This window comes from Salvelinus sp. IW2-2015, linkage group LG20 (assembly GCF_002910315.2).
Source record: "Salvelinus sp. IW2-2015 linkage group LG20, ASM291031v2, whole genome shotgun sequence".
Classification (NCBI taxonomy): Eukaryota; Metazoa; Chordata; class Actinopteri; order Salmoniformes; family Salmonidae; genus Salvelinus; species Salvelinus sp. IW2-2015.
In genome coordinates, this window is record NC_036860.1 from 71854993 (window position 1) to 71876455 (window position 21463).

Below are 21463 nucleotides of genomic sequence, written 5' to 3' on the forward strand. Positions count from 1 at the left end.
GATTCGGTCCCATAGTTTTCCAAACGTATTTAATAAAATATTTACAGAAGTTTGCTTTAAATGTATCACCATCTGGTGGCGCTAAAGACCATGATATTTGCCATCACTTGACATCAGTTCAGATCTAAATTTTGTTCATAAAAGTAAACTCACTGGCCCAAACGTGTGTTTGGGCATGCTGTGGGCATCAAATGCAGAAGCCCCAGTATTTTAGGGTGGGTTTATCTAAAGGCATAGGTCTATCTAAAGAGATATTGTTGGATGTTGAGTGATTGACTAACAATATTTATGTAATTGTGTACCACTACTGTGACCTGCTCAGTTTAACCTTTCAAGTTATTTCATTTTTCACTTCAGATGTAATTGTATTTCTCAGAGTCCCTGTTTAAAAATACATATATATATATTCTATTCTGTTTGCATCTTAAATAGTTTTATTTTACAACTAATATCAGTTACAAACAAACAAAATGATATACAACTCTTTCAGACTGCGAACGGTGTTCAAATCGTTCTGTAAGGCTATACATTGCACGTCTTATTTCAGTCTCTGTTACCAAATAAACAGTCAAATATACAGCATAGAAAAAGTCAGAAAACGATCAAGACACAAGAGCAAAAAGAGATGCAGAGCTAGCCATATTGCAGAAGAGGGAAAAACACAAATAACCAAAGGTCCTCTTTGGCCAGCAATCCTCTGGCAGGCTAGCCAAGAGACAATTTCTTAAAATAATGAGCACAAACATTGGTCATATGCTGTAATGTCCAGACAGCTTGTAGAATGAGCTCCACAGTGTGTTCACAGACAATGAAATCACATAAAACCACATGTCAAAATGCTCATTAGGTGATGATACATTCTATGTAAACACAATATAATGAAGGAAAGGGGTGGGGTTTGCTGTTTCCATGTCTGCCAGGTCTCAATATGATATGTCTAGAGATACCCTCCGGTTAGTAATACCTAACTTTCAGTTCACAAGAAATACATAATAAACACAAAGCTGAATATTTTTATAAACTGAGTCAGCTTGTCTTCATAATCTCTGGTCCATATCAATGCTGTATTTACAGTCATATTAAATAAACAGTACATCAAGTAGTAGTACAATCAGTGTCGATATTATGTAGTGTGATTGCTGTGTAGTGAACGTTTTAGACTGTAAAGCAATCATTCATTTCTCAGATGTAAACTCGCGCAGCATAAGAGATGCAATCAAAAAGGGAAAGTTGAGTTGATGGGCTCAGCGTTACTTTGCAGCAGTAATGTTCCCGTTTATTTATCTGGCTCTGTGGGGCTCCAGACAGCTGCTAATGTGTCACCTCCAAGCCCCAGAGAGGCTCGACTTCCAGGGCCTGCTGTGTGCTGATGTTGGTCCCCTGGGTCTGGGACTCTGCCTGCTCAGCATCACTCTGCATCCTCTCAGGTCTCTCCCTGCCCTGTGGGTACTCAGTCTTAGGCCCTCCACAGTCTGGCCCTTGCCCTGCTGGCTGCCCTACCAGATGTAGGGATGAGTCCAGTGTGTGGACAGGGCTGGAGCCCACCAGGTCATTCTTCCTAGCTCTGTTGAGAGAGCCCTGCCCCTGGGTGGTCTGGTTGTGCGTCTGATTATATGTTGCGCTGACAGACGTGTAGACCCCAGACTGAGAGCTGAAGGCGGTGTGGAGCTGTGGTTGGCCGGTAGGAGTCAGTGAGACGTGGATAGGCGTTGGGGAGATGGACGGTGAATGGCTGTGGTCAGAGTTGACCTGGACACTCAGGGATGGGTGGGAGTGACTGAGGCTGCCCGGGGAACATAGGGGACGAAAGGTACTGATGGTGGGGATGGAGGCTTTGTACTCAACCTGACCAGGACCCGCACCTGGGAGTACTGGGAAGGCAGAGCTGAGGTTCAGAAGAGATGGCCCAGTCCGGCATTGGGAGTGGCCCATGTAGGGAGAGTTGGGTGTAGTTCTGGAGGTCGGGAAAGGCCTGTACTGGGCTTCAAGTCCCTGACCAGTGGTTCTGCCTCTGTCCGAGCAGCACGGATGTAAACAGGACGACCTGGGATTCGACGTCTGGTGATGGTGCTCAACCTCCACCTTCTGACCTCTGCCCTGGGGCGGCACCCCACTGTAGGCCCACATGTTCCTGGCAGGGTGGCTGAGGGGCTCATGTTGGAGGTGAGATGGGTGAGGTCCAGCAGGCATACTGAAAGGCACCCGTGTCTGCCAGTCATTGGCAGCAATCATGTTGCTGCTGGAGTTGGGGTTAGGGGCCATCTGCAGGCCGTAAGGATAGGTGGAGATGGCAGAGGGGTAATGTAACATGGTCACATGGGCCTGCAGGAAACGCATCATCTCGTGGAGCTCCTTGGTCAGGTTGGACACCTCCTGGTTAAGGGTATTCATCTGGAAAATAGATGGCATACAGAATAATGAAAGCTACAATCTGTTGCTTGGTTGAATAGTAATTATTCCATGGCAGGAGACATAACCGTTAGAGTTCTATTGTCTCTTTCTAGGTCAGAAATGGTGGATACCAAAAACAAGCACGGTCATAAATTATCAGTCGGTGTTACGTGAGCTTTCAAATCTGGAGCATCTCCAATTTAACAATCCTACATTTTATTTGAGGAAAAATGTCTTTAAATGTTCTCTTGCCTACATAGCCTGAGTGTTGTATTTAATGCTGAAAGTGTGTCAGAGATGACCTGTTTTTAGACACTCTTTAGGGTACAGCGAAAGTAGAGTACGGAAAATGAAGTGGGAGAACAAAAAAGTTTGCGTCTCTTGAGGTCTCTCTACCTAGATGGAGCATATCATTCATTTATCAGTTCATTGATACATCATTATGTTGGTTTATGTGTCAGTTTATTCCGTCAATGTGATCGTATGTTCATACCTCTTTGTTTAGCTGGCTGATGTTCTGTCTCACCTCCTCTGTTTCCAGAAGTAAGTTGGCGCTCACCTGGAATGGGTCTATGGGATGGACAAGGATGGATGAGATCAGTGCTTTCACACCCCACGCCAACATAAAGTACTTTGCTCATACCATTTCATTTGTATGAATAGCCTACTTGTACAGCTTTGGATCATTCTAAAAAAGCAATTTTCTGACCAATCAATTCAGTATCCTTGCATAAAGCCCGTTTCTATTTACTGTTAGAAAACCACTGTTAGAAAAACATCGTTTTTTTTGTAATTAAACCATTGTTTAACCTGAGACCATTACCTTTGCTATTGGTCTTTGCCTCGCCTTGATCCACATTGAAGTGAAAAGACTGCCCATTATCCTCAATTCCATCCACAACCCTAGAGGAGATAGGAAAGAGATGTTTACACTTAAGTGGGTTATGATTAAATATGAAGTGATTTTCAGTTAAATAAATTAAACTGTAATCTGTCTTTGCTGTTATTACCAGGTAAACCCATTGGAAAATGTCATTTTCTTTTTGGTTAATGGTTATAGTCTTATAATCCTACAAACCTTAGGCTTAGGTACTGGGCTAATGAAATACAAACGCTAGTCATTTTGATTGACAGTTATGTCTCATTATGTAACGGTCGTTGGATGAAGAAGGAGTAGACCAAAGAGCAGCATGGTAAGTGTTCATGATTTATTTTCAAAAAACACTTGAACAAAATAACAAAGAGCAAAACGACAACGACCAATTCTGTCAGGTGCAGAAACACAAAACAGAAAACAACTACCCACAAAGCATCGGTGGGGAAAAGCTACCTAAGTATGGTTCTCAATCAGAGACAACGATAGACAGCTGCCTCTGATTGAGAACCACACCCGGCCAAACACAAAGAAATAGAAAACATTGGAAAATGAACATAGAATGCCCACCCAAATCACACCCTGACCAAGGGAGTGACACATTACTCACCTGGGGCTGAGGTCCAGAGGGCTGACACAATGTAGGGAGGGTATGAGCAGCTTGGCTGGCCTATGGGATGAGCTGTGATCTGTGACCATGGTGGGCACTGGGGCGAGAGTAACCTCCTCATTGGACAGCAGCTGAGGGGAGGGGCTACGGCCTCTGCAGCCCTGGGCTGGGGAGCGGCAGAGACGGAGTGTATTGACATGTCGAAGCTCCTTCCCCAGCAGGCTGCTGAAGCCAGGGTGGCAGACGGGGCTGCTCAGGCCATGCATCAGGAGCAGCCGTCCTTGGTGGGATGCACCGGTGGGACAGTGGCTCATGTCCTCACCAGACTCCACATCTTCTGCCTTCGCAATGAGGGGAAGCTTGTGGTCCTTATCAGCTCGCTCCTGAGGGGCAGAGGGTGGGAGAGGAGAGGCATGAGTAACAGGTTCTCTGTAGTTCTCACAAACAACAATGCCCTCCAGTAGCCTATTGCTAGTGGAGGAGGAGAGAGAGTGTAGAGTGATACACGCAGAGTTTAATTTGATTTTAGCTGCCGGTAATGGGTAGCAGGGGCGTCATGCACCCTAAAAATCTGAGGGGGCATAGAGTACGTGAGGATGGCTGGGGTGTTGTCCAGAGGGGAGCTTGTTGGAGAATTGTTATATTTTTAAACACCTGAAACAGCTTTCTCCTGCAATCTAGAGCCATAGCATTTTCTATGAAGTTGGCTTTAGCTAGCCAGCTAGATACGCTCCCAATCTCCCAACCTCATAACTAGCTACCAAGCCATTTCAGGCTGTCAAAGTTTGCTAGACTTTAGAAAACCAAGCAATTACTAAATGTACTGAATAATCTTAATCTTTTACCCAGATTTTAGCAGAGATGCAGAGAAGCATATTTTGTTTCTTTAAAACTTCTTAGGGCTGCAATCCCGTTAACGGGATCAATATGACAACAGCCAGTGAAAGTGCAGGACGCCAAATTCAAACAACAGAAATCTCATAATTAAAATTCCTCAAGCATACAAGTATTTCACACCATTTTAAAGATACACTTCTTGTTAATCCCACCACAGTGTCCGATTTCAAAAAGGCTTTACAGCGAAAGCACCACAAACCTATGTTAGGTCACCGCAAAATCACAGAAAAACTGTCATTTTTCCAGCCAAAGACAGGAGTCACAAAAAGCAGAAATAGAGATAAAATGAATCACCAACCTTTGATGATCTTCATCAGATGACACTCATAGGACTTCATGTTACACAATACATACAGTGGGGAGAACAAGTATTTGATACACTGCCGATTTTGCAGGTTTTCCTACTTACAAAGCATGTAGAGGTCTGTAATTTTTATCATAGGTACACTTCAACTGTGAGAGACGGAATCTAAAACAAAAATCCAGAAAATCACATTGTATGATTTTTAAGTAATTCATTTGCATTTTATTGCATGACATAAGTATTTGATCACCTACCAACCAGTAAGAATTCCGGCTCTCACAAGCCTGTTAGTTTTTCTTTAAGAAGCCCTCCTGTTCTCCACTCATTACCTGTATTAACTGCACCTGTTTGAACTCGTTACCTGTATAAAAGACACCTGTCCACACGCTCAATCAAACAGACTCCACCTCTCCACAATGGCCAGACCAGAGAGCTGGGTAAGGACATCAGGGATAAAATTGTAGACCTGCACAAGGCTGGATGGGCTACAGGACAATAGGCAAGCAGCTTGGTAGAAGCAACAACTGTTGGCGCAATTATTAGAAAATGGAAGAAGTTCAGATGACGGCAATCACCCTCGGTCTGGGGCTCCATGCAAGATATCACCTCGTGGGGCATCAATGATCATGAGGAAGGTGAGGGATCAGCCAGAACTACACGGCAGACCTGGTCAATGACCTGAAGAGAGCTGGGACCACAGTCTCAAAGAAAACCATTAGTAACACACTACGCCGTCATGGATTAAAATCCTGCAGCGCACGCAAGGTCCCCCTGCTCAAGCCAGCGCATGTCCAGGCCCGTCGAAGTTTGCCAATGACCATCTGGATGATCCAGAGGAGGAATGGGAGAAGGTCATGTGGTCTGATGAGACAAAAATATAACTTTTTGGTCTAAACTCACTCGCTGTGTTTGGAGGAAGAAGAAGGATGAGTACAACCCCAAGAACCCATCCCAAACGTGAAGCATGAGGTGAAACATCATTCTTTGGGGGCTGCTTTTCTGCAAAGGGGACAGGACGACTGCACCGTATTGAGGGGAGGATGGATGGGGCCAATGTATCGCGAGATCTTGGCCAACAACCTCCTTCCCTCAGTAGAGCATTGAAGATGGGTCGTGGCTGCGTCTTCCAGCATGACAACGACCCGAAACACACAGCCAGGGCAACTAAGGAGTGGCTCCGGTAAGAAGCATCTCAAATCCTGGAGTGGTCTAGCCAGTCTCCAGACCTGAATCCAATAGAAAATCTTTGGAGGGCGACTGAAAATTCCGTATTGCCCAGCGACAGCCAGAACCTGAAGGATCTGGAGAAGGTCTGTATGGAGAGTGGGCCAAAATCCCTGCTGCAGTGTGTCCAAACCTGGTCAACGAACTACAGAAACGTATGATCTCTGTTAATTGCAAACAAGGTTTTCTGTACCAAATATGTAAGTTCTGCTTTTTCGATGTATCAATACTTATGTCATGCAATAAAATGCAAATTAATTACTTAAAAATCATACAATGTGATTTTCTGGATTTTTGTTTTAGATTCCGTCTCTCACAGTTGAAGTGTTACCTATGATAAAAATTACAGACCTCTACATGCTTTGTAAGTAGGGAAAACCTGCAAAATCGGCAGTGTATCAAATACTTGTTCTCCCCACGTATATATTTGTTCGATAAAGTTCATATTTATATCCAAAAACCTCAGTTTACATTGGCGCCATGTTCAGAAATGCCTCCAAAATATCCGGAGAAATTGCAGAGAGCCACATCAAATAACAGAAATACTCATCATAAACTTTGATGAAAAATACATATTTTACATAAAATGAAAGATACACTTGTTCTTAATGCAACCGCTGTGTCAGATTTCAAAAAAGCGTTACGGCAAAAGCACAATATTCAATAATCTGAGAACAGCGTTCAGCCACTAAAGGAAGCCATACAGTTACCCGCCAAATTGTGGAGTCAACAAAAGTTATAAATAGCATTATAAATCTTCACTTACCTTTGCTGATCTTCGTCGGAATGCACTCCCAGGACTCCCACTTCCACAAGAAATGTTTGTTTTGTTCGGTAATGTCTATCATTTATGTCCAAATAGCTATTTTTGTCAGTGTGTTTGGTAAACAAATCCAAAGTCAGGAAGCGCGTTCACTAAAAGCAGACGAAATGTCAAAAAGTTCCACAACAGTCAGTAGAAACATGTCAAATGATGTATTGAATCAACTTTAGGATGTTTTTAACATAAATCTTCAATAAAGTTCCAACCGGAGAATTCCATTGTATTCAGAAGTGCGATGGAACAGAGCTCCCTCTCATGTGAACACGCATGGTCAGAGCATGGTCAGGTCATGGTAGACCTTACTCATTCCCATCTCCTTCGGCCCCACTTCACAGTAGAAGCATCAGACAAGGTTCTACAGACTGTTGACATCTAGTAGAAGCCATAGGAAGTGCAAACTGACCCATATCCCACTGTGTATTCGATAGGCGATGAGTTGAAAACCTACAAACCTCAGATTTCCCACTTTCTGGTTGGATTTTTTTCTCAGGTTTTTGCCTGCCATATGAGTTCTGTTATACTCACAGACATCATTCAAACAGTTTTAGAAACTTCTGAGTGTTTTCTATCCAGAACTAATAATAATATGCATATATTAGCAACTGGGACTGAGGAGCAGGCAGTTTACTCTGGGCACCTTTTCATCCAAGCTACTCAATACTGCCCCTACAGCCACAAGAAGTTTAAAAAAATAAACAACAGACCGGTCAAGAGGTACGCTTAGATATAGAAAAATACTAGGATGTAATATCCTAGCCATGTTGGTGCAGTATATTGAGATTTGTGATTTACAACAGTCAGATTAACACCCTCTGGAATGTGTAGAATATAATTAGGTATTTCAGGTGTTTAAAAAATGCTAAATTCTCAGGGTCCAGCCCCCCTCTGGGCCACTCCCGCTCCATCCTCATCTACTTCGGTAACAAGAGATTGTGTGTAATTTCCTTCTAATAGCTGTTCTGCTGTGAGTCAGTGCTGTTCCTTTCTCTTAGTGGCAAACACAGGAAATGAGGTGCACTGAGGTGAACTGCCTTCTTGGCAGTTTCAGTAGGAGTCAGATTATTTAGCTGTTATGACCTCATCGTGGCTTACAATTGTTATTCCTCAGAGTGACATTTTTTCTGTACGATTTTTATTTTATTTTTACGTTTTTTGCTACCAGACAATTTTCACATTTTGGTAAATTAATTTTGAGAGAATCAGTTAACTCCCACGCACAATGTAGAAACATTAACACGTGGACACTCACATGTCATAGAAACACAGATGCATGTGCACGACACGCTCGCACGCTCGCACACACACACACGGCATATGCCTCCTCCAACACCCACTCAAATACAAGAAAAAAAGTGAGTACAAAATCAGCCTCACAGAGATACAGAGACACAGAGAGACACGAATGACAGCCCTTTGTTAAGCTCTCAATAAAGGTGGCAAAATGGGGCCGTGAGAGTTGCAATCATGCATCTTTCAGAGTGAAGATCTATCTGGGAATGGGCTAGATCAGAACATTGCGTTCAGCCTTTTATCAAGTTATATGTTCATCTAAGAAGCAAGGGAAACAGGTCAGGGACCAGAACCCTCATATCAACTTCAATCCTTTAAATGTCTTTGTCCCAGACCAAATATTCAAACACTTTGAAAAATGGAATGATGAGTCACAAAGCCTATTCACATCGCAAGGTGTAAATATTTTACTTGGACATTTAGCGTATAATATTCTGGCTATGACTACAAATGTTCTGAGCTCTGGATTGTTCTGAGCTCTGGATTGATCATGTGAAGCTGTGACTTTGTAGATATGTTGGATGTGGCTGTAGGTGCATCCCTGAGTTATCTGTCAGTAGCAGACTGACAGGTCATAGTAATCACCATCTGTAGTACAGTAATAAAGAGTCACACATTTACCTGAGAGAGCCGAGGGGACCGTGAGAACCTTGTCAGCCCCTGGACAGTGAGTCAGAATGAGTCACAATTCCATTACAGTTTACACAGGCCACACAGAGTAAAGTTTGAGTGATTGAGTGAGCATGTGTGGTTCTCACCTCTGCCTCGCTGCCCTCTCTCAGGTTGTAGGTGAGGTTGTGGTGGATATCAGAGCTGAAGCGACTGCCGTACTCTGGGTAGAGGCCCAGGACCTCCCTCAGGGCACGGACACTGATGTGCTGCAGGTCACAGTAGGTCAGAGCCTTCACGTCCGCATTGGTCTTGATTACCTTGTCTTGCGCTGTCAGGTCTGCCCCAATCAGATCACCTTTGCCTAGAGACAGATTACCCAATTAATAATCTGAGTTGATTTGATTATTCTCTCATACACTATAATGACAACATCCATATTGCTGAGATAACAATTGAGGGATAAAGAAAACTAGCGTCCTATTCCCCATATAGTGCACTGCTTTTCTGGCCAAAAGTATTCCACTATAAAGGGAATAAGATTCCATTTCAGACGCTGCCAATGAGTTGATAACAGAGACGGAACGCCGATGTACTCCAGAACAGGGAAGTGAGTTGCCTAAGACGTACCCAGGATAGCAAGGACCATGCCGTCCTTCAGCACCTCTAGAGACCCAGAGCAGACAAAGTAGTTGGCCTGCAGCGCGTCCCCCTGGCGGATGAGGTACTCTCCCGGGGCACAGAACGAGGTCTTAATGTGCAAAGAGAGGGAGCGCAGACAACCCCTACTGGCTCGCTCAAACACTGGCAGCTGCAGGATGTCCTTGTTCAGGTGCATGGCGATGTCCGCACGCAGTTCGTCTGGGAAGTCATGCAGCAGCTGACAGGAGGAGAGAAGGAGGACTTCAACACCCACAATGCAATGGTTTTGTATCAGATTACAGAGGTACCAGAGAGGAACAGTGGTGTCCGAGGATCAAGGCTAAAGGGATGCTCTTGTCATACGAGATGCTAGACCGTATAAACCAAGTTCAAGCCTTTGAACACTGTGTGGACAGCCAATCAACAGTTATTCACAAACATGTATTCTATGTATTGTTGAAACACGCACAATTCTCAGTGAGTATACAATATCTTGTATTTTGTGTTGGACTCAAGCTGTATTTTGGCGAGTGGCTACACACTTCAATGTACAATAGTTGTTTTCATGGAAGCCTTCTTAGATGACTCAAATCTCTATGTATAATGTGCACTGTAGGTCTGTTTCCCTAGGACTAGCCTGGCAGTAGCACCAGCTAAGAGGTGTAATACATTTGCAAGTTCTCGGGATCCTTCGTAGCGTCTGTTGTCGCGTCTTCAGCAGAGAATAAATTATGAAGCTGATGATGAGAGGGTGTAAATGAGTACCAACATTTTTAATCCTATCTCCGTAGTCTAAAATGTTTTATTAACTTGTATTTATTCAGGGTAGCCCAAATGAGACCATGGCCTCATTCCCAATGGTGCCCTAAGTACAAACACTTTCTCACAAACAGGAAGAAAAATGTGCATTACAAATAAAACAAGAAGAAGAAAAAAGAACCACACCTCAACACCCCAATTTCAACAAATAATACTCTAGAATCAATCGAGACAACTGCAATCCCAAACTGCCGAATCAAGATGAACGGAATTTTGTAGGTTGTTCCAACAATAGGGAGCCCTTTTAGCCAATACTAGGTCTAAGCCCATCACTGTGAACAAAAGACGACTTTCTAAAAGAACCAATCTAACCTCATTGGGCAGAGACTGAGAGAAGATTGGGAAATAAAGGTGGAGATGACCTAGATGTAAAATGACATGTCTGACTTAGAATCCTCCATCCCACACGGAGACACGACTAGACCACGAGGCCATTTATGTCTGAATGTGACAATACACACCCACACTGTACCATCTGATCGAAAGACCTTGGCAGTGATGCAAAAGATTACTTTTGAAAATTAACTAACTACTCCCAACGTAAGGTGTACTCTCTCTGAAATGCCATTTATTTACATCGGAAAATAGATAAAGACCAGTCTGTCAGTATGTTTGTCTACCCTAATGGCTGCTTCCCAATTTTCCATCCTTATCCTAAAATGTGCACTTGCCCACTCCTCATCAGGGATTTGAAAGCATTGGATTGTTGTAATCATTGGCCAGAGTTTGTTACCACCATTGTTAAATACATAGTGTCATGTGACCCACCTCGTTGGCGTTGATGCCGTTGTTGACAGACCAGGTGGTCTGGAAGTACTCCAGCATCCTCTGTTTCAGCAGCTGGGGCAGACGGTGCACACGGATAAAGTCCTTGATGTCCTTCATACGCGTGTGGTAGAGCGAGCGTCGAGAGTACATGCGCTGGATGATGGCCGTCACGTTACCGAAGACCACTGCATGCATCAGGGCTGCAGGTCGGACGAGGAACAGGGAACATGGGGGTCAAGGAGTATCACAAGGTTACTCATTTGTGCCCAAAGCACAGACATATGCAGAAGAGAGTCATACCCAGCCATCACCATGCCTTAAGACTTTTTTAAAGAGATTTGTGAAGACATCTCGAGACATCTTAATACATGTCTTGAAAGAATGAAGAAAATACTGCTAAAAACAACAAGTGTTTTCAAGAAGTCTTAATAAGACAGCTTGTGTCTCAAGACGTCTACTAACACTGCCTCACTTCCAATGAACTTATCCCCCATGAGCATGATGCAGACGAACCTATCCCCCATGAGCATGATGCAGATGAACCTATCCCCCATGAGCATGATGCAGATGAACCTATCCCCCATGAGAATGATGCAGATGGACTTACCCCCCATAGAATCGCGATATCAAGATAACTTATCCCCCATGAGCATGATACAGATGAACTTAATCCCCATGAGCATGATGCAGATGAACTATCCCCATGAGAATGATGCAGATGGACTACCCCCATGAGCATGATACAGATGAACTTATCCCCCATGGAATGATTGCAGATGGACTACCCCCATGAGCATGATACAGATGAACTATCCCCATGAGAAGATGCAGATGGCTTACCCCCCATGAGCAGATTACAGATGAACTTATCCCATGAGCATGATGCAGGTGAACTTACCCCCCATGAGAATGATGCAGATGGACTTACCCCCATGAGCATGATACAGATGGAAACTTACCCATGAGCATGATTCAGATTGATTTCCCCCCATGAGCATGATACAGATGAACTTATCCCATGAGAATGATGCAGATGGACTTACCCCATGAGCATGAGCATGAACAGAATGAAACTTAACCCCCATGACCATGATACAGATGAACTTACCCCCCATGAGCATGATACAGATGGACTTACCCCCCATGAGCATGATACAGATGAACTTACCCCCCATGAGCATGATGCAGATGGACTTACCCCCCACGAGCATGATGCAGATGGACTTACCCCCCATGAGCATGATGCAGGCGGACTTAGCCCCATGAGAATGATGCAGATGGACTTACCCCCCATGAGCATGATGCAGATGGAGAAGATCTTCTCAGCATCTGTGTTGGCACACACATTGCCAAAGCCCACACTGGTGAGGCTGCTCAGGGTGAAGTAGAGGGAGGCGATGTAGGCACTGGGCATGGAGGGGCCGCCAACCGTACTGTTGATGTATGGGGTCTCCAACCGCTTCCCCAGCTCCTGCAGCCAGCCTGGAGAGTACAGCAGGACATGGTGGACAGAGAGAGGGAGAGGGGGAAAAGGAAGAGAGAGGGCGAGAGAGGGAGGGAGGGAGGGGTGGAAGACAAAGAGAGAGGAGGAGAAAAAGGAAAATGCATGACAGGGATCTGATAGGAGTCCTGTGAAAGAGATTGGCTTGTTTTATCCTTTGCTTGACTCTCCACCCAGAGGTGATATTATAGAGTGTGAGGCATTCTTGCTGGGAGTTAAATTAGATCTTCACTGTAGGGGGGACCAGCCAAACAGTCTCTGTCCATTACTCTGTGACCTACACTTGCTGTGAGGTTGACTGGGAGGGTGTTATGGAGGGAGATGGACTGAGAGACCAGTTCAGAAGCATTCAGGCTTGTGTGCAGAGGGGCCATAGCATCTAGCTGTCAGGCAACTGAAACGAGTTACTGTGTTACAGACACATGTAGAGGAAAAAGTGGTCACACATGGCTGCTTCCTATAGTAAGCCGAGGAGCTCGACAAAAGGAAACGTGCTGTTGATGTGTCTACTGTGTGAGAGTGGTCCAACAACCACACACAAAAAACAACCATTCACACACAAATACTAACAAACAGGCGCTCACCTATATCCCAGGTGACAGGGTCGCTGCTCTCTATCTCCTTGCGGCCAATGACGTACCAGACGCAGGCCATCCAGTGGGCAAGCAGGGCGAACACAGACATGAGCAGGGTCAGGACCACAGCACTGTACTGGGAGTAACGGTCCAGCTTCTGTAACAACCGCAGCAGCCGCAGCAAACGCACCGTCTTCAGGAGGTGGACCAGAGAGGTCTGGACAGGAGGTAACGGACATGTTTACATGCAAGGATTCATGTAGAGATGACAATTTGAATTGTGACAGATGTAAATGTCAAAAGACGTTAGAGAGTTGAGTCATAGTCCGGTTAAACTCGCCAGACATTATATACAGTATAGACGATCTATTCTTTGTACTGAACTGAAATCTCCAGGGACACGGTCTAGCTGAGAGGCAGTGAGCAAACGTTCCTCCTACCCCTCCAATATCCCACTTCCCCCAGAGGCTAAAGATGCATTCATCCGTAAAGAACAGCACATCTCTTGGAAAGCTTGAGAAACAAATGATTGGTGGAAAAAGGGGTAGTTGAACAGTATCACATCTCAGAAGCCCAGGTAAGATTAAGTGAGAAGGCTATTGGCTGAGATGTTAACCGTGAGACAGAGAGAGAGCGATGGGGAGTGCAGCTAGTGGATAGGGGGAGGGACACTAGAGAGAAGGAAGGAGCAGCTCAATAAAGCATGGAGGTGGCAGACCTAATCCGTTACAATTCAATGCTCAGGGGAAATAAAGAGGACCAACAACATATTTTAAGAGGGAAAACGATTATTCTGGGAAGGGCTATCGAACAAGCTCTGTCTCTTCAAGATAGGATAAGGAACTGCATACACACGCGAAGCCAAACGCCAATGACACCCATACATGCACAGTCAATGACACCCATGCAATCTCACCACTGTGATGTTGAAGGCGTAGAGGAGGTCAAAGGGCAGAGCGGCAATGAGGTCTATAAAGAACCAGGTGCCACAGTAATGGAGGTAGATTGAGCGGGCATCGTACACCACCTGACCCGACTGACTCACGAAGGTGGTCCTAAAGTTCAGGATGATATCTGGGGAGGAACAGGGAGAAAACCCAGCAGGACATGAGCAAAATAATATTTTATCCTTTACTCAATTACACAACAAGTGTGTAAAGTGAGTGGATAGGCTCTACGTTCCAGCACTTTTCCAGGTGAGCTGTAAATGCTAATTATGGCATGACACCAACGGTTTAGAATTACACACGATGTGAGGATAATTTTGTACACGAACGTCCCTGTACATAATTACCATTTCCTCAACTTAAAAAAGTCTGAACCCCATCACAGCTGTTTTAGGATCACACATCCATCGGAGACAGGAAGTCTCTTATTGTGGCTCAAAATCTGAGCTGTAACCAGGGGTGACACAGACACCATGATGAGTTGGCAATGAAGGTGGGTGAGCGAGTACAGTCAAGTGTGACCAATTTCCAAGGAAACACCCACTGCCACAGCAGGAAAGAACAATTCTTGATCAACTATATTCCAGAGGAGCTAGCTACTGGTGCCAATTCATTTAGCCACCGCAGTGATATGACATTTACCATTGGAGTACTATGTAACCACTCTCAGTACTGTTATACAACAGTATGTTACCTAGAATGAAAAGCATTTCCACTGCGATGTCACTGGCAATGGTGCTACGGGAGTCCCAGTCGATGTCGTCCTGGTGACTGACGAAGCAGACATTGAAGGGCACGGTGACCGCCACGTAGAAGGTGGCCAGTAGGATCAGCCAATCCCACAGGGCCTTGGATACGCTGTAGTGGAGCAGGATGAAGCGGGACTTCTGCACCGCCGCCACCTTGTACTCTGGGAGAGAGGGCTTCTGGAATACACTCTGCGGGAAGACAGGGGCCAAGGGTCACAGGTCATAGGTCCCAGGTCACAGACAAAGCCCAAGACACCACACTGGCACAGTGGCACTTGTACCTATGATAACATCTCAAGAATGCACTGAAACCTACTTGCCCTAGTTACATCAAAATAAGTGTCTGCACTCCCTTGTCCCCAATCCAAACTCCTCTGTGGCACAAGAGAGGAGAAGTAAATGTTCCTTTTAGGAATAAAGGACGTCAAATCAAATCAAAGTTTATCGGTAGCGTACACAGTTTAGCAGATGGTAAAGCGGGTGCAGCAAAATGATTGTGTTACTAGCGCCTAACAGTGAAGTCAAATGTCAAGCAATTACCCAAATAAACAAAAATCAGGAAACATCTTAAGGGTTCAATGGCATCTTTTCAAGACAGAAATCAACATCATGCAATTAGTGGCCATAGGCTCACAGCAGTAGTAACTACAGAAACAGTAGCAGGTACTCTAACAGGCCTGGGGATCAAATGGAAGCTCATTTGACTTTACAATACACGAAAGACCGGTAGAGACAATTATCGACATGTTCTTTTCGACACATATGCAGGACCACTGACTTTATCCTCCATAAATGACTCAGTGTGAGGGAGATGAAATATGGATGAGGAACTATGGAGATCCCTTGAGGTAATGAGATCTGAACGTAAATCCCCTCTGTCGTTCTTCAACATGACTAGAGATGCTATTCTGCTATTCAGCAGAACCTCCAAGTGGGAACCCTTGGTGGGATAATAGCTGGGTACATTATGGGAGATAATTACTTGGTAATTGCACATGGAGGATATAGATGCACAACAACAACTGAATGTGTACAGACCTGTCGCAGGAAAAGCGCAGATTACAACGTTTTTCAAAGCATGCAATGCCACATAGCCCATACTGTTGTCAATGGTAACCTCATTTTTTACACAATCTTAAAAAACATTGACTGATCACAACCAAGTATGTAAAAGGTAGGATTTGGAGAGAGTGAATTGTCATACATTTCATTTATATTTTTTAAGTTATAAGTCTCTCAGCATTTAACGGTACAATTGACGTATCTTTAAATAACAACTACCTCATATAAGACCTGTTTAAGAGAGGAAGAGGGAAAAGGTTGAAAATCCTTGGTTCTATCTGTCCACTGCTGTGTCATACTGTGACCTCTCTTCCGGTACTTTCCTTTAATTAGTGAGATGATACCCCAGCTTTACCATGTCCCAATCTGCAAAAGGCCACACTGCATCTCTCTGTTGCTCTATATATACCAGCACTACAAAGACCACACACAGCAGACCGGAGCTTCAAAGGCTGCCTGATCAATTCCTCTATCTGGGCCAAGCTCAACCTTCCTCAAATGGATAGGTAAATGTCACCTTGCTCTATATATGCTCCCTAACACGTCTGCTCAAATATGTTTTCATTTGAATGTGGTAAGAATGTGATTTTACATGTGATATGAAAACCAATGACGTCATCTTTCAGAAAGCAGTTGGTAATATAATGAAATTATGCCTTTCCTCTAAAGAAAAAAATCATTTTTTGTCAATGAGTCAATACGCTCTACTGTACAGTACAGTGAGATCCAGGGGAACTCACATTGGGCAGTTTCCCCTTGCCCCTCTTGGAGAACTGGTTGGTGAGGTGGTACAGGACAGTCCTTCCCCTTTCCCTGGCTTGGGAAAAGTGGGAACTGCTGCGTTTTCTGCTCTGATGTACGTCCTCTGAGATGCCTGATGACATAAGGACCATAATGAATGGGTTATTACACTTATTAAAGCCTTCCTTTTACGCTATCATCGTAGAAAGCATCATAGTCTAAATGATAAACGGTTCAATAAGGTGTAAACCACAGTGTTAGTAGAATACCTGTGGCCTCCCCCCCTCTGCTGTTGCTGTGATGGTGGCTTTTTCCGTACGACTCAGTGACATCCTTGAAGGAGAAAAGGAACAGAACCACTTCACCCTTCTCATTCTTAATCGGCACGATGTCAAGAAGGCACCAGAATGGATTTCCTGTGGAAGCAACATTATAGAAGAAGTTAGATTTAGTGGTACTCAAATGTTTTCAGCGGGGACCCAATTTTTGTCCCGCCAAAACTTCTGGGGAACTCATTCTTTTTCCCAATAATTTCTCATGACCCCATCCCATCCCATCCCACCCCAAATCTAATGACACAACCTACAAAATCTGTAAATGTATATGTTCACGTCAACAAATAACCTTCAATTTATTGCATTTTCATCTCTAATCAAAATGAAAATGAACCAAAATACATTTACTCAATAAAATTGTGTTTTTCAAATGATCTTTCTCAAAATGCTTGTATATTGTCCCCTTAAATAATCTGCACTCTTCATTTAAACTACTTTGAATACCACTGAGTTAAATTATAATGACACGTGTAGTTGAGGACTGTATTTTACTCTACTCCCTCTTCATATTGTGCAGAAGTGAACTTGGTGTATGTTGCATCCTCTGTCCATAGTTCTAAAAATTACAATCAAAAAGATAGATCTGGTTGGATGATGTTGTATGGAGGGCCACCATGTGTTGACTGAATGCTCACCGTTCCTCATGTAGAAGCACACCTCCCCCTGGTACTCCTGCTGTCCCTCCAGGGCCTTGTCCACCTGCTGCCTCACCCTCTCACTGGTCTCCGCCCCGTGCAGGAAGCGACACGTGCATGTTTTCTGCATCACCTCGGTGCGCACAAACCCCGTCAGCTCGCAGAAGCCGTCCGAGCAGTACACRATGGGGTAACCTTGGCGACCCTGGGCATTCCCAAGAAGGAAGTTGCTGTCTGTGGAAAGCAAGGAGAGAAGATTAGAGACACGATGTACTGTACCCTAACTCTGTCTGCGTAATGATTGCTGTATAAGTGGTCAACCAATTATTTMTGTCCCTCGAGTACACTGTGTGATTCAGACATTAAATGGATGAATGTCCTTGCCCCTGGATGCTGAATTAGGCTATGCAATTAACCATCAAGCTTGTGTTGAATACAGCCATCTATGAAGGTGGAACATAGCGTCAGGTATTCAGTCGCTTTCAGGTTTCTTTCTGAATCTCTCTCTCCTCCCACTCATTTTCTCCTCTCAAGGTCTATTTCATCCTTTAGCTGTCTGAAAAAGAGCTCTGTCTGTCTCGGTCTCAGTCGATCTAACTAACTAACTAACTAACTAACTAACTAACTAACTAACTAACTAACTAACTAACTAACTAACTAGCACATATAACCCACCCACAGCAGCCTGCATGGACATCAGAGCAGGCTTTGAAGTTTAGGCCTGTGAAGTCTGGTGGATGTGATAGGAGAGAAGAGGGGACCCAGTTCACTCTATGGGGGCCCACAGCCCAGGGGGCCCCCCAGCAGGCGCCTGGGGACACTAATGGGGATAGGAAATGAGCATCATGTGCAGTATCCTCACATCCTCCTGCCCATGTAACCAAAGACCGCGCCAGCCAATCACAGGACAGGCTGGAGCTTCTGATTCAGTAGCGTCCTTTTGATTCTGTCAGACTCTACTGAAATACCAACCACCTCTCGGAGCTGCACCCATCAGTTGAACTGTGCAGGCATTCAGGCTGAGCGGAAGGGAAGATGTACTTTCAGCAGTAAGAATACCGGTGCGGTGGCACGGTCATTTAGACCCCTTTCTGATATGCCCAAGTCACGTTTCAGCTATGAATCATTTGTGTTGTATTGTTCTATTTACGTTTCAGTCATTTAGCAGACACTCTTATCCAGAGCGACTTAGTGTGTTCGTCTTCAGATAGCTCGGTGGGACAGACACTATCAGCAAGGTCAGTGCCAGCAGGGGAAAAAGGTCAAGCGCGAGTGTTAGTTCACAAAAGGCAAGGGTGTTATATACAGTATATATATTTTTATAGACGTCTTTATTTTTATGGGAGGATGGAGGGTGCTGGGGGATTATTTAACATACTCCTTGAAGTTTTTGTTCAAATTTGATTTGCTTGATTTAAATGTACCTCTATTTATCTGCTATTTACCTGCTTACTCTGAGTATTTGGTACAGCTGTAAACATTTATGATTGATATATTCCTCCATAGTGAGTTGAACAACTAATCTCCATTAAAAAAATGATTGCAGGCAGCTGTTATATGGACCATCTCCCTCCCCTCTGTTCCACCCTTTCAAAGGGGTTGCAAAGTAGACTGTATTGTAGCACAGCGCCTCATTGTGCAGAGACAATTGCCCCTCACAGATGTCTCCCACAATCCAATGCCTGTCCGTTGTCACCTGTCCCCAACTATCAAGTCCATTGGGTCACTGCTGTATAGAGTTCCATAGGAAATGACTCCACTGACTGAATTCAATTCCATAATGTATCTATTCATCCACTGCTCTTCCACACAGGGGTGGTTTGAGTTGGACAAGACAGAATTTCATGGCCAGAGTTTCCTATTCTCGCTGTACATGTGATGATGGTCTGATCATACCCTGTCAATCAATACACTAATTATCTCCGTTATTATTAGATGCGTAGTGCGTAAACACTGAGATCACAGTTTGAAAGTCTTTACATAAGCAGCCCATTATCATTAGCTAATGAGGCAATCTGGAGAAGTCCTCCATGAAACACAAGGAAAAAATGGACATTTGCATTGACAATACTGCAGATGTTGTGGCAGATAAGTATTACATACACACTTAGTACACAAGTCTAATTGATCATTAGTTCACACAGAGTGGTGAAGAGGACCTAAGTGCTCCAGATCTCTTGTTAAGTTAATTCTGTCATTTGAGGTGAGCCACAGTCCGACTCCCAGCCAACACTCAGCCTACTGAGCCATGCACGGCTGTTGTTGAAAGGTGTATAGATGGAGGATATCTTTAGATTGAGGTAGGTTGTATACTGTTACCGTATACAGAATTTCCTGTCGAGAAAGACATAATTAAAAAAAAACATTTTACTAGGCAAGTCAGTTAAGAACAAATTCTTATTTACAATGACAGGAACAGTGGGTTAACCGCCTTGTTCAGGGGCAGAACGACAGATTTTGACATTGTCAGCTCGGGGATTCAATCCAACAACCTTTTGGTTACTGGCCCAACGCTCTAACCACTAGGCTACCTGCCACCGCAAAAACATCAAACTCCTGAAATGTCACAGTCGCTTAAGTGACTGATGTAGAGATAATTAGTACAGAAGCTACATGAGACTTTATGTGCCCAGGATTGGGTTGCCATAGCAATTTGTAATTGTTTTAATAAAAAGCATATGGCAAAGCTGTTATTTCCACAGGGAGGAGGTAACCAGGATACGGTCCCTTTTTTATACAGGAAGAACACAAATAGATTCGCAATAAATTAATCCTACGGGAAAACATACTGATTATTAAACAACTGGAGCAGCATTTGGACCAATAGAGTTTTTTGTTTTACAGTAGCTTCATGATCATCATTGTTACTTTGTTACCCACTGTTCCTAGGCCGTCATTGAAAATAAGAATTTGTTCTTAACTGACTTGCCTAGTTAAATAAAGGTAAAATAAAAAATAAAAACTTGGCTTAGACCGATACAGACAAGTGAAAGAAAGTTGTTTTTCTAAACCAAAGCAAACAGATGGTAAGTCCTTTCTCCAACATAACTATTATTCTGCTAAAATGCATCCAGTCTAGTGGTCTCTCTCTCTCTCTCTCTCTCTCTCTCTCTCTCTCGAGAGAAGAGAGAGAGAGAGAGAGAGAGAGAGAGAGAGAGAGAGAGAGAGAGAGAGAGAGAGAGAGAGAGAGAGAGAGAGAGAGAGAGAGAGAGAGAGAGAGAGAGAGAGAGAGAGAGAGAGAGAGAGAGAGAGAGAGAGAGAGAGAGAGAGAGAGAGAGAGAGAGAGAGAGAGAGAGAGAGAGAGAGAGAGAGAGAGAGACGAGAGAGAAGAGAGAGAGAGAGGAGAGGAGAGAGGAGATGAGGAGAAGAGAGGAGAGAGGAGGAGAGGAGAGGGAGAAGGAGAGAGAGAGAGAGAGAGAAGAGAGAGAGAGAGAGAGAGAAGAGAAGAGACAGACAGAACAGACAGACGCAGACATGAGAGCAGACAGAAACAGACAGAACAGAAGTTACAGACATATCGAGCCATTGACTCAGGATGTGGATCGCTGGAGGACATATCCAAAGAAGATTGGCGGCATAGTGAAATTCTGATCAGACAGACAGACAGAAGACAGGACTTACGTGACAAAGACGATCGAACAGTGTTCCAGTAAGCAGTCTCACTACG

General features: G+C 44.2%; 1 protein-coding gene across 1 annotated transcript in view; it reads right to left on the bottom strand.

Annotated features, from left to right (window-relative positions):
* Positions 1-378: 378 nt before the first annotated feature.
* LOC111981324 (voltage-gated delayed rectifier potassium channel KCNH4-like) overlaps positions 379-21463 on the bottom strand; it is a 32966-nt gene continuing 11881 nt past the window's right edge. The window contains exons 2-16 of the mRNA XM_070449614.1: positions 17797-18030; positions 17096-17242; positions 16826-16959; positions 14969-15212; positions 14244-14401; positions 13337-13544; positions 12539-12733; positions 11252-11451; positions 9653-9902; positions 9172-9386; positions 9035-9073; positions 3876-4258; positions 3215-3294; positions 2885-2961; positions 379-2391 (exon numbers count right to left, since the gene is read on the bottom strand). Of these exons, the coding sequence (XP_070305715.1) occupies positions 1312-2391; positions 2885-2961; positions 3215-3294; positions 3876-4258; positions 9035-9073; positions 9172-9386; positions 9653-9902; positions 11252-11451; positions 12539-12733; positions 13337-13544; positions 14244-14401; positions 14969-15212; positions 16826-16959; positions 17096-17242; positions 17797-18030 (3644 nt within the window). The 3' untranslated portion in view covers positions 379-1311. The remainder of the gene's footprint in view (positions 2392-2884; positions 2962-3214; positions 3295-3875; positions 4259-9034; positions 9074-9171; positions 9387-9652; positions 9903-11251; positions 11452-12538; positions 12734-13336; positions 13545-14243; positions 14402-14968; positions 15213-16825; positions 16960-17095; positions 17243-17796; positions 18031-21463) is intronic.